Source organism: Galeopterus variegatus, unplaced genomic scaffold (genome assembly GCF_000696425.1).
Source record: "Galeopterus variegatus unplaced genomic scaffold, G_variegatus-3.0.2 Scaffold1180, whole genome shotgun sequence".
Taxonomy (NCBI): domain Eukaryota; kingdom Metazoa; phylum Chordata; class Mammalia; order Dermoptera; family Cynocephalidae; genus Galeopterus; species Galeopterus variegatus.
In genome coordinates, this window is record NW_007727291.1 from 230,004 (window position 1) to 242,257 (window position 12,254).

At 47.5% G+C, this 12,254-nt stretch overlaps 2 protein-coding genes across 3 annotated transcripts in view; both read right to left on the minus strand.

Annotated features, from left to right (window-relative positions):
• Positions 1-6,463: 6,463 nt before the first annotated feature.
• On the minus strand, positions 6,464-10,364 carry RPL13A (ribosomal protein L13a). Of its 2 annotated transcripts, XM_008575406.1 has the most exons (9): positions 10,134-10,149; positions 8,994-9,091; positions 8,556-8,628; positions 8,077-8,142; positions 7,755-7,856; positions 7,466-7,551; positions 7,219-7,278; positions 6,757-6,879; positions 6,464-6,576 (listed from the first exon to the last, which is right to left on the minus strand). In XM_008575406.1, exons 1-9 carry the CDS (start codon positions 10,147-10,149, stop codon positions 6,490-6,492), a joined length of 711 nt encoding a protein of 236 aa, XP_008573628.1. In that variant the 3' UTR covers positions 6,464-6,489. The 2 variants fall into 2 exon arrangements, with proteins under 2 accessions (XP_008573628.1, XP_008573629.1); XM_008575407.1 differs by lacking the exons at positions 8,994-9,091; positions 10,134-10,149 and adding an exon at positions 10,269-10,364.
• Positions 10,365-10,394: 30 nt separating this feature from the next.
• The window catches only part of LOC103592617 (fms-related tyrosine kinase 3 ligand-like), a gene marked incomplete at its 5' end in the record, with an annotated part of 11,092 nt that continues 9,232 nt past the window's right edge, over positions 10,395-12,254 (minus strand). The window contains one exon of the mRNA XM_008575426.1: positions 10,395-10,502. Within this exon, the coding sequence (XP_008573648.1) occupies positions 10,395-10,502 (108 nt within the window). The remainder of the gene's footprint in view (positions 10,503-12,254) is intronic.

Genomic DNA, 12,254 nt, shown 5'->3' on the forward strand with positions numbered 1-12,254 from the left:
TCGGATCCCACATACAGACCGGCTCCCGCTCACTGGCTGAGCGAGGTGCGGGAGCAACGCCGAGGTTTGCAATCCCGTTGCCGGTCCCTGGTCCGGTACGGGGGCAACACTGAGGGTTGCAATCCGTTGCCGGACACAGAAAAAAAAGACAAAAGACAAAAAAATAAAAAAATAAAAATAATAAAAAAAATAAAAATAAAAACAAAAATAACATGATAAAAGATGCAATTAAAATCTGTAGAGAATATATAATTGCATTTTTAAAATTGGGGGATGTGGGTGGTAGGGATTAAAAACCATAGAAGTACCAGAAGAAACACGAGCAGGTTTTTTTGTTTGTCTTTTTACTTCTGAGACTAGTGGCTAGTAAAGATTTTATTAAAGCATTACATTTAGAATATAAAGTTGGGGAGTGGGGAGGGAAAAAAAAGAATATAAACTCTGTATTCCTACCTTTACATTGTTGTTTCTCAGTCTGCAGTGAAGAATCAACCAGGTTTTTATTTATTTATTTACTTTTATTTTTTTTGTCTTTTTTCGTGTCTGGCAACGGATCGCAACCCTCAGTGTCGCGCCCGTACCGGACCGGGACCGGCAACGGGATCGCAACCCTCGGTGTTGCGCCCGCACCTCGCTCAGCCAGTGAGCAGGAACCGGTCTGTATGTGGGATCCGAAGCCTCGGCGGGAGCGCCACCACACTCCCAAGCGGCGCACTGTAGCAGTGCGCTACCGGGCCGGCCTCAACCAGGTTTTTAAATTTGCAGTTTGTCATGGACCAATATTTTATTAACATATGGTAATAATGAACTAGTAGAAAAATTAAATTGTAAAAAATCACAAGGCCCAGCTTCTTATTTTTTAAATTCAGCTTACATAGGATTAACTTGTCCCATTGTTTTCAAAGTTTGTAAATGCTCACTCTCCTGTACTTATCCTGTAGCATATGGGCATTGCCGGACATACCACATTTATTATTTTTTAAAAATTTATTTATTAGTATTATTATATTTTTACATTCTAAGATGGTGTTGCAGAGCATTTGGGGGGAGAAGGGGCAAGGGGAAGGGGGGAGGAGAGAGGGTGGAAGGAGTAGGAAGGAGGAGGGCCTTGGTTGAAACCTGCAGCACCCCCGTCATTCTGGCAGGGGAGACCAGGGGGGCTCCGGCAACAGCTTGGTGGTGGTTGCTGGGCTGGCTGTGGATGTCAGGGCTGTGTGCCTAAGGCCCTTGACCCCCCACTGCCCTGGCTTGGGAGTCCAGAGCGCTTCCGGTGGCCCAGACCACATTTATTTATTTATTTATTTATTTATTTTAAAAGATGACCGGTAAGGGGATCTCAACCCTTGGCTTGGTGTTGTCAGCACCACGCTCAGCTAGTGAGCAAACCGGCCATCCCTATATAGGATCCGAACCCGTGGCCTTGGTGTTATCAGCACCGCACTCTACCGAGTGAGCCACGGGCCGGCCTGCAGACCACATTTAAATACCCAGCTTCCTATGATTGGACTCTTGTCTGTCTTTACCCTCTTACAACATGGTGCTCCTCTTAACCCCCTTGAGACCTTTCAACTCACACTGTTCTCTCTGTATTGAATGCTTTGAACCAATGCTTTATTTCTCAGGTCTCAAATGTGATCTGGCTTCTGTGGAACCTCCCCTAGCCCCCATCTTGTTTGTTTGTTTTTTGGTTTTTATTGGCTGGCCAGTATGGAGATCTGAACCCTTGACCTTGGTGTTATCAGCAGCATGCTCTCCCAAGTGAGTTAATCAGCCAGTGAGCCCCCATACTGGGGACCCTCTATCACCAAGTGTGAGGTTTCCTTCCTAGCCCTTCTAACAGGCTGGACTTATTTCGCCCATGAATTCTTGTTTACTATTTATTTCTCTTCCGCAGTAGAATGTAAGCCCCATGAGGTCAGGGATTTTTGTCTGGGCTTCTGGGATCTGCCACATAGTAGGTGCTCAGTTTATTCTTGAGTAACTGATTGGTAATGAATGGAGAAGAATTAGAAATACTGAAATGTCTACCTATAGGCAAATGGGTAAATCATGGCATAGCTTAATACTGGACTACTCCGCAGGTGCTTAATAAATGAGGTAGGTTAACAGATCCTGAAATGAAAAGATCACCAGCAGATCGCCAGCCATATTTTTTCATTTTAAAATTTGTAATTGAAGAAAAAAGCAAAAACACCCCCCCCAAACTGAAGGGGGCTGCCTGTTAGCTCAGTTAGTGAGAGCATGATGTTATAACACCAAGGTCAAGGTTTTAGATCCCCATACTGGCCATCCACCAAGAAAAAAATAAAATAAAATTTGTAATTATTTCTGAGTAGATATTTCATAAACATGGTACAAAATTCAAAGGGTACAGAAAGTAAGTGGGGAAGGAAATAATTTCTGTTTTACTTTTCTTCCTCAGACTCCCAGTTTCATTATCAGAAGCAACTGCTGTTATAGGGTTTTTTGGGGGGCAGTTGAGCGGTATGGGGATCTGAATGCATGTATTGAAATGATGCACTGTACACCACAAAGATGTACAAGTAAATGTTAAAATTTGTAAAAAATGGGGCCAGTTTGCATTGTTTGTTCGAGTGTGGTGGTGTAACACCAAGGTCAAGGGTTTGGGTTGCCCTACCGGACAAAAAAAAAAAAAAAAAAGCTTCTTATATAATTGTGGACTATAGCTTTTTAGGGATTACAGACTGCTTTTTCTTTCTTTCTTTCTTTCTTTTTTTTTTTTTAAAGATGACCGGTAAGGGGATCTTAACCCTTGACTTGGTGTTGTCAGCACCACGCTCTCCCGAGTGAGCCACAGGCCAGCCCTAGACTGCTTTTTCTTATAACATAGCCATTAGTTCCATGTAGTTATTTAAGTTAAATTACATTTAAAATTCAGTTGCTCAGTCACTATTCATATTTCAAGTGCTCATTAGCCACATGTGGCTAGTGGCTTGTGTATCAGACAGTGGGGAAATATTAGAATATTTTTATCAACACAGAAAGTTCTATTGGACAGTGGTATAATAGAGGAAACTGTGTGTGGAGGGGTGTCAAGTCTTAGTGTTCTTTTAATAGCTTCAGAAATGTAAATGCTACAAACTTAAAAAATCATTTGAAAGTTTAATGATTTATTTTTTATTTATTTATTTTTTTGTCCTTTTTGCTTTTTGAGAAGGGCCACACCGTGCTCAGCCAGTGAGCGCTGTGAGCGCACTGGTCATCCCTATATAGGATCCGAACCCGCGGCAGGAGCACTGCTGCACTCCCAGCGCCGCGCTCTCCCAAGTGCGCCACGGGCTTGGCCCGAAAGTTTAATGATTTAAATTGCTTTTACACTTATTAGCTTTGTGACTTTTGAATGATTTATTTATTTATTTATTTATTTATTTATTTATTTAAAGATGACCGGTAAGGGGATCTTAACCCTTGACTTGGTGTTGTCAGCACCATGCTCAGCCAGCGAGCCAACCGACCATCCCTATATGGGATCCGAACCCGGGGCCTTGGTGTTATCAGCACCACACTCTCCCGAGTGAGCCACGGGCCGGCCCTGAATGATTTATTTTAATTGCAGTTGTTTGTTTCAGTCCCCCTAGGAGTAACGTTAAGGGGCAAGGAAGGGCTTCAGAAACTTCTAACGTCTTCCCCTCAGTGACCCTGCAGAAGCTTTATAATTTATTATTTGAAGGAAAAAGCAACTTCTGGAGTTTGTTAATGAACTTGAAAAAGATTTAACTGAATAAAAACAACAAGAAAAACAAGACCCACAGTTCTATCTATAATGTGTGCTAAACCATGCACAAAAATTACTCAGAAAAAAGCCTGGAAGGAAATGCATGACACTGCCCAGGTGATTGGCCTGGCCAGGCGGTAGGATTTCCTCTCTGGCTCTCTGGTTTCTAAAATGCTCAATTTTTTTTTGTGGCTGGCTGGTTCAGGGATCCAACCCTTGACCTTGGCGTTACCAGTACCATGCTCTGCCAAGTGAGCAAAATGCTCAAATATATATATATATATATATTTTTTTTTTAAAGATGACCGGTAAGGGGATCTCAACCCTTGACTTGGTGTTGTCAGCACCATGCTCAGCCAGTGAGCAAACCGGCCATCCCTATATAGGATCCGAACCCGCGGCCTTGGTGTTATCAGCACTGCACTCTACCGAGTGAGCCACGGGCCGGTCCTATATATGTTTTTAATTAAAAAAAAGCTCAATATTTTGCAAATTGCTCAGGGCAGTTTGTGTGATTTTGATGATGAGGGAAAAGCAAAGAAATACTGCTTTATAAAATATATATATATTGCTTCACTCCAATGGAGTAGATGTTTGTCTGTAGCTTTTAAATGTTTTTCACAACACAGTCAGAAAAATATTCTACCTGTGACCAAACACCTTTCTCTTTTTTTTCTATCTCTGCCTTCCTCTGGCTTGCTTTTGACTTTCCTTGCTGCAGCACCAATTTTTTTTTCGTTTCTATTGTTTCATTTATTTTAATGCTAGTTACAACCCACTACATTGCTGTTTTTGACCTGTAGTGTGAAAAGCTTTGTGTGTCCAATAATAAACTTCAGCAAACTTGTAATAGCTATTACCACCTGAGGGAATATTTTCCTTCCTCTGCCAAATTTCAGAGGCATATTTAGCAGCACTTCAGGAGAAAAATGCAGTAGCTAATAATAGACCCAAAGAGAAGCTCACCCTCCTCAGTGAGCACCGAAAACAAGACCCTCTTTTGTGCCTCTCCCATGAGCATGATCTCCAAGGTCACTGCAGCCCTTGGGGTGGAGCTGAGGTGGGAAACACACCTACGTGCTTTCGGAGGGAACTAACCGGGCACTTTTGGTGTGGGTAGTTGGGTAAGCTGGAACTGGAGCTTTGAAAACGTTCCTGCCCTCGGCCCAGCAGTTCCAATTCCCCATGTTTGTCCTAGGTAACAGTTTGGGGACACCGAGACTGCATTTACATTCTCTAACGATGTTGAGTCTCTTCACATGCCTGTTGGCCATTCGTACATATTCTGTGGTGAAATATTCAATTTTTTTTTTCTTAATATGGGATCCGAACCCGGGGCCTTGGTGTTATCAGCACCGCACTCTCCCGAGTGAGCCACGGGCCGGCCCGAAATATTCAATTTTTACTCGGGTTGTCTTCTTGTTAGTAAAGAGTTCTTTGTACCAGGAAGCAAGTTCTTCAAAGAGATATGACCTCTAAGTATCTTTTCCCAGTGGCTTGTCTTTTTGTTAATGGCATCTTTTTAAGTGGAAAGTTTTAATGCTCTAAGTTTTTGGTCATTTCTGGAGGCAGCTACCCTCATGGCTCCAGAAGGGGTACCACCCATTAGTTGAGTGATTCTCAGGGAAAACTGAAGCCACTATGAAGGTATCAAGGACTTTTCTGGGCATGAATCTAGAGTACTAGGTCTGACACCTATCACATGGCCGAGCCCCATAAACCTCACGGTAAATGGGGACAGGGTCCACCCAGGCAGGCTCTGACCCCTGCCTGTGAAGATATTGATAACCACTCAATTCTCATTTACTCCCTTTCAAGGATACACACTGGGAGGTCTAATTTACTAGTCTATAAATAAGGTATATCTTTAGCATCCCCCTTACGACTCTAGTGCCTGATTACCACTTGCAAAATATCTAGTCATGTTTCTTTACATAAAGCAGACCCCCTGGACTGGAATGGCCAAGATGTGAGGGAGTGAGGGATTGGCTAAAAACTTGTGGCAATTCCATACTTTGCAGCTGAATTAGAATGAGACAGCTTTGTAACAGAACCAACCACAAAGTACTGCAGGCTACAACTACTTTTTAAGAAAAAGAAATTACATAGGAACATCTCTGGTATGTAAATGACCTCTATAAAGGTTAATTCTTTCATGAAGAGCAGATTATAACTACTTATTTGTTGGAGACTTTAAGCACAGCCAGTTTTATGCCTCTTAAAGCCCTTTTTGCCAAGGACCTATCTTCCCTGGGCCTGCCTCCACAGCAGACACATACTGCAAAGACGCCAGATTTCTTTAAAAATAATTTATTTTGATCACAAAATACAGGGAAGGAGAAAGTGCAATGCCTGTAACCCCTTGGCTGCACATCTTCCCAGTCTGCGCATGTATAAATACCCCTTGTACAACACCAGGTTCACACCATCCCCACAAGGCTTTTCTTGCATTCTAACAGCTGCAGAGTATAGTATTTAACCATGTGGAAGTTTAAACAAATGTCTCATCTACCACGTAGAGCTCTTCTCCAATTAAGTGTTCCAGCTCACTTCTGTAAATACTGAAACTGAACTTATGGAAAGGACTTCTTAAACAGGAGCAGTGCCTAAGGCCCGTTCTTTGTCCCTAGCTCCCTAAGTCCCACGCTGCCTGTGGCACCTGGACAGCTGCCCCTGGATCCCCCACATCCCAGGGAGGCGATGGAGGAAGGGTAGGCCAGGCCAAGCATGAGAAATAAAAGTCTTTATTGGGCTCACACGAGGAGTCCGTGGGTCTTGAGGACCTCTGTGTATTTGTCAATTTTCTTCTCCACGTTCTTTTCGGCCTGTTTCCGTAGCCTCTGTGGGGACAGGACAGATGGTGGCTAATGGCTGCTGCCTGGAACCGCCCTCATGCCATGGACCCCACCCCACCCTAGGCTGGGTCTTAGGCAGTTGTCAGAGCCTTCTCGGGGCAAGACATCACCTACCAGGCCCACCCAGGAGGATGGTGCCCACTCAGTGCCAGCCCCTGCCCTCACCATGAGCTGTTTTTTTTTTCGGTAATGGATCTTGGCCTTTTCCTTCCTCTTCTCCTCCAGGGTAGCTGTCACTGCCTGGTACTTCCAGCCAACCTCATGAGCCAGGCGTCCCAGGTAGGCAAACTGGGAGGGAATGAAGTTATAAGGATACGTAAGCCCCCTACCGCCAGAAGTCTGGACCAGGGCCAGGGTGGCCACAGGGAGAGTGAGGGGTGGTTGACAGCTGCCCCAGAGGATCCTGGGAACTTTCTCTCAAGCCCAAGTTAGAAAAGGACACACCCATCCCATGTGGGGGTTTTCCCCTCCTCCTGGCATCAGCTGAGCCATTGGCACTATCGGCACTGCCCACAGTGGCATCCGCAGACCATCGTGAGAAAAAGACATCATCTGCCATTTCTGGGGACCTCAGGTTCACCCAACAGGTCTGAAAACCCCAAATTGGACCACTTAGTTGGAACTTACCTTTCTCGTAGGCTTCAGCCGCACAACCTTGAGGGCAGCAGGAACCACCATTCGCTTTTTCTGTTAGAGAAGGAGAGGGGCTTAGAGACCTGGAGTGAAGGATACACAGGACAGGGAAGGAGGCTGGCTGGGTGGGCGTCTCAGTCAGTGTTTTTTTCATGAAGATCAAACAATGTAGGTAATTGTTGAACATCACGGACGCTGAGCACATGGATACTGCAATGGGGGGCTTGGTACTGCAGCTTACCTTGTCATAGGGTGGTGGGATCCCATCAAACACCTTGAGGCGGTCCAAGGCAGCCTGGCCTCGCTTTGTCTTGTGGGGCAGCATACCTGTGGGCAGAGGGAGCCAGGCCTGCTCAGTGGGGCTCATGAGGATGCCCATCCTCTCCCCTCATCAGGCAGGCAGATGGGTGGCCTCAGATGGTAGTGCATGTAGAGTCATCTCATTGTAGGGAAACTCGAACATTAGTGGGAGAAATCCTCATCACTGGCCGCCCACCTAGCACCTCCCGCAGCCCTCAGGGCCAGCTCACCTCGCACAGTCCGCCAAAAGATGCGGCTGGGGGCCCGGAAGTGGTAGGGGCCACGGGATGGGTTGGTGTTCATCCGCTTGCGGAGAAAGGCCAGGTACTTTACTGGAGAAGGGACAGCATGTGAGGCCTGCTTGGTCTGTCAGACCTACCAGTCTCCAGCCTAACCCTAAACATCTTCCGCACAAAAACCCAAGCTTCCAAGAACCTGTTCAGGAGCTCAACCTAGTACCTCCTTATCAATGCTGGAACTGCTTTCAGAACCCACAAGCCTTTGCCCTCACAGGAAGACTCTCTCCAGCCCTCTTCCCAGGCCCCAACTTACACTTGTTTCTGTAGAAATTGCCCGAAATGTTGATGCCCTCACAGCGCACAACCACCACCTTCCGGCCTACAGCGAAAGCAAGGCATTAGAAGAGGGAAAGGGTTAGGAAGGGCAGACAGTGCCACTTGAGGCTCTACCTCTCTCTGACACAATCCACCTGTCCAGTCACTAACAGGAAAGGGGGACACCCCCCCCCCTACCGGCGTGCAACTGACCACAGTGCACAAGAGCCTCTTACTCCAAGTCAAAGCAGTAATTGACAAAGCTGGATTCATGCTTAAATTAATAGCTAGGCTGACAGAAAGTCAATTCTCAGCCAGGAGCCTCCAAGCCTGGGTGAGGCGGTGGCTAGTAGGTCTCAGAGCGGTGCATGGGTTGATCTCATGGTCAAGAAACTCAAACGAAAGATGGTGATTGTTGCTCATCACTGACCTCCAGCTGCAGCTAACGACAGGGGAACCTTGGGCAGGAAGACTTACCCAGCAGTACTTGCTTGGCCACAATGGCGGCCAGGCGGCCGAGGAGATGGCCTCGGCCATCGAGTACCAGGACCTGTGCAAGACAAGGAGAGATATTCAGAGGCACTGACTGCCTTTCTGTGACTCTCCCCACAAGCAACCATTACTTCTTTTTTCTGTTCCACCTTACTTCCAGAGTTGCCTCCAGCTATCAGACCTGTGAACTATGCCCCCAAAGCCCACTGTACAGATGAGAAAACTTAATGCTAGGGCCGGCCGTGGCTCACTAGGTAGAGTGCGGTGCTAATAACACCAAGGCCCCGGGTTCGGATCCCACATAGGGATGGCTGGTTCGCTCACTGGCTGAGCGTGGTGCTGACAACACCAAGTCAAGGGTTAAGATCCCCTTACCTGTCATCTTTTAAAAACAAACAAAAAAATTATACTCTATTCACTGACCTCCCAGTCAGAATAAACTGATCTGTGATACAAACTGTAGGACACTAACAGAATCGGATTCTTCTCTAACATGAAAGGTGTAGTTTCTACCACGCATCCTGGAAAAACCAAGTTTCAGACTGGATGATGTTAACCCATGCTGGCTCTGCTAATGACTGGCCCTGCATCCCTAAGTAAACTGCTCAAGCACTGATCCTCAGCTGCCTCATCACAAGTGTTAAGTCCCCATTATTACAATGTAATGAAGTGTATAATGGTGAACTCTACCACTTGCCTAGGTCTGTCTGGCTCCGAACTTGGGTTATTCCCCCCTCAATCACAGACCTAGCAGACTTCAACAAGGAAACCCTTTCCAGAGGCATCCAATCCTCTATGTAAAAAAAGGTACACTACGAGCTAGGGAACTGGAGCTAAGTTTCTGCTGTGTTCCCCGAAGGTTATTCCCCCCTCAATCACAGACCTAGCAGACTTCAACAAGGAAACCCTTTCCAGAGGCATCCAATCCTCTATATAAAAAAAGGTACACTACGAGCTAGGGAACTGGAGCTAAGTTTCTGCTGTGTTCCCCGAAGGCCTCCAGGTGTTTACAAGGGAAAAGGATATCCTATACCTGTGGAACAATTTTCCACAGCCTTCTGCTTCTAGCAAAGACACGCTTTCAAGGCATCCACCAACCCCAAAAGCAAGGGAAAAAGAGCAATTTACTCCTGAATGCCCCGTAGGCAAACACTCTCAGCCCACTGCAGAAAGGGATTTCGTATTAAAATGCCCGGAGCTGTAGGGAACCCTGGTTAGCACTCCCACGTGAAACTGAAGGAGCCGCGCCTTGGGCAAAATGAAAATAACTTCCATTTTGGCCAACCCTCAGTTTCTCACTGCCCCAAGGCCGTCCGGCCCGAATCCCGCGTGTCCCCCATCGCGGCGGACACACAAGAGTCCAATTTGGCCCAGACCTGACCCCAGAGCCCTCATCCACCACCCGAAATCAAGGTAAGCGGGGTCTTGTAAAATGCCTCTTCCTGTGCTGGAAGCTCCCGCCATCACCTCTAGCCCCGAGGAGGAATACGTGCCGCACTTTAGCCTTCCTTAGGCCTAAAGACAGCCCCCATTTCTCCTACGCCCACGTTAGAGTCCCCTTACCCCAAGAGATTTCCATTTTGCTCAACTGTCACTCTTAAGTTTCACAACAGACGTAGGGCAGGATAGAGGGTCAACCCCATTTTAGCCTGGACCCCACCCGGCCACGCACTGCCCCGACCCGCGCGGAGCCCGCACCTGCCCCTCCGCCATCTTCGGCAGCCGCCTGGGAAAGAAGGAAATGTAGGCACAGGGTTTCTTATTCCTTGAAAGAGGGGTGGAGGAAGTGACGCAACAGGGCTGCGGAGGCAGCTTTCCCACTTTTCATTGGCCGAAGTGTTTGCGCGTGCCCAGAGATGGCCCCTGGGAAGGCGGGTCTTCTTCTAATTGCCCAATCCGGGTATCGTTCCAATTGGACCTCGGCGGCAGGGGCTGTGCGGGGCGAGAGACGCCGTCGGGTGTGGAGGCGGCTCTGCTGCGGCGGGGCTGTCCAGCTTCGCGGCCATAGGTTTGAGTGACTCTGTTTTACTTGATCTGTCCGCCATGTTTGTGAGGAGAAGCGCCATTATATATGCAAGTGACGGAAGGCAGCAGGCACGTGGTGGCGCGCAGGGGGAGACCACGCCCGCCCGCCCGCCTCCCTTCAGCTCTGTCTAGGCTTAGAGGTCTGCAGTCCTTTACCTCGTCGGCCTCGTTGTGACCGGGACAAACCCCTGGCTTTATCTAGGGGCCCTTAGTGGCCCCACCTGTAAAACAGGTGGAGGTAGTTTTCCTTATGAGATCTAAGAGTGGACGAAGGAATGACTTCCAGAGGCTTGGGCTGCACCAATCTAATGAGTGTTCCCCGAAGAAACTTACCGCTTTCTGGACTTTTTGCTTCGGCCGTTTCCCTTGCCTGGGATGCTCTTTCCACCCCGTCCACCCCATCCTACTCCAAAATCTGGCTTGGCACAATCCCAGTGTCCTTTGGCTCAAGAGTCCTTTCCTCCAGAGAGCCTCTCTGATATCCCAGCCTGAGTCAGATGACTCCTTGGGGCTTCCACATTGCCTGTACTACCTCCATTGAATTGAGTGTCATCCTGTACTGAGGCTCTTTGGGCCAGGTGTCTTCTCCATAGACCAGGAGACCCCTGGGAGGACTGGGCTAGTTCTGGCCCACATCTTAGTCCTAGCATTGCCGAGCACTGGCCCTGGGCCCCAGAAGGCCTCAGAAAACACATATTGAATGAAACATTGCATTAACTGAAAAACCAAGGGTCTGAAACCAAAACTGCACCATCCACATCCTGTCCCATCCACAGACAGGCCTGGCCAGAGCTGGTAGAAAAGGATGATTTATATACAATTTCATGGAGACAAGGGCTTTGTACAGAGGAGGGTAAGTGGCGCCCATGCTGTATTCTGGTGTTGCCTTCATCCTGGTGAGAGTGCGAGAGGGGCAGTGGAGCCAAGGAAGGGCCCAGCCTCTAGCACACTTCCTCCGTGTCCCAGCTGTGTGTCCTCTGGCAGGTGACTCCCCTCTCAGGGCCTCAGTGTCCTCCTCTGTAAAATGGGATGATAGATGCATTTGATTCACTGGGCTGTTTGAGGATCGTGAATGGAAGAGAGGAAAAGTACTCAGCCCAGGGCTGGGCACAGACTTATGTCCAAAACAACCCCACTCACAGTGAGCACACACTATGTGCTAGAGCATCGCTGTCTAAGAGAACTCTGCAATGATGGAAATGTTCTCTATCTTTGCTTTCCAATATGGGAGCCACCAGCCACAAGTTCAAATGTGGCCAGTGCAACTGAGGAGCTGAATGTTTTTTTTTTTGGTTGCTGGCCTGTATGGGGATTCGAATCTGTACCCTTAGTGATTCTCTATCTTTGCTTTCCAATATGGGAGCCACCAGCCACAAGTTCAAATGTGGCCAGTGCAACTGAGAAGCTGAATGTTTTTTTTTTTGGTTGCTGGCCTGTATGGGGATTCGAATCTGTACCCTTAGTGTTATAGGGCTGTGCTCGTAACCAACTGAGCTAACTGGCTAGCCCCTGAATTTTTAATTTTACCTAATTTTAACTAATTTGAATTTAAGAAACTAAAATGTGGGCCGGCCCGTGGCTCACTTGGGAGAGTGCGGTGCTGATAACACCAAGGCCATGGGTTCGGATCCCATATAGGGATGGCCGGTTTGCTCACTG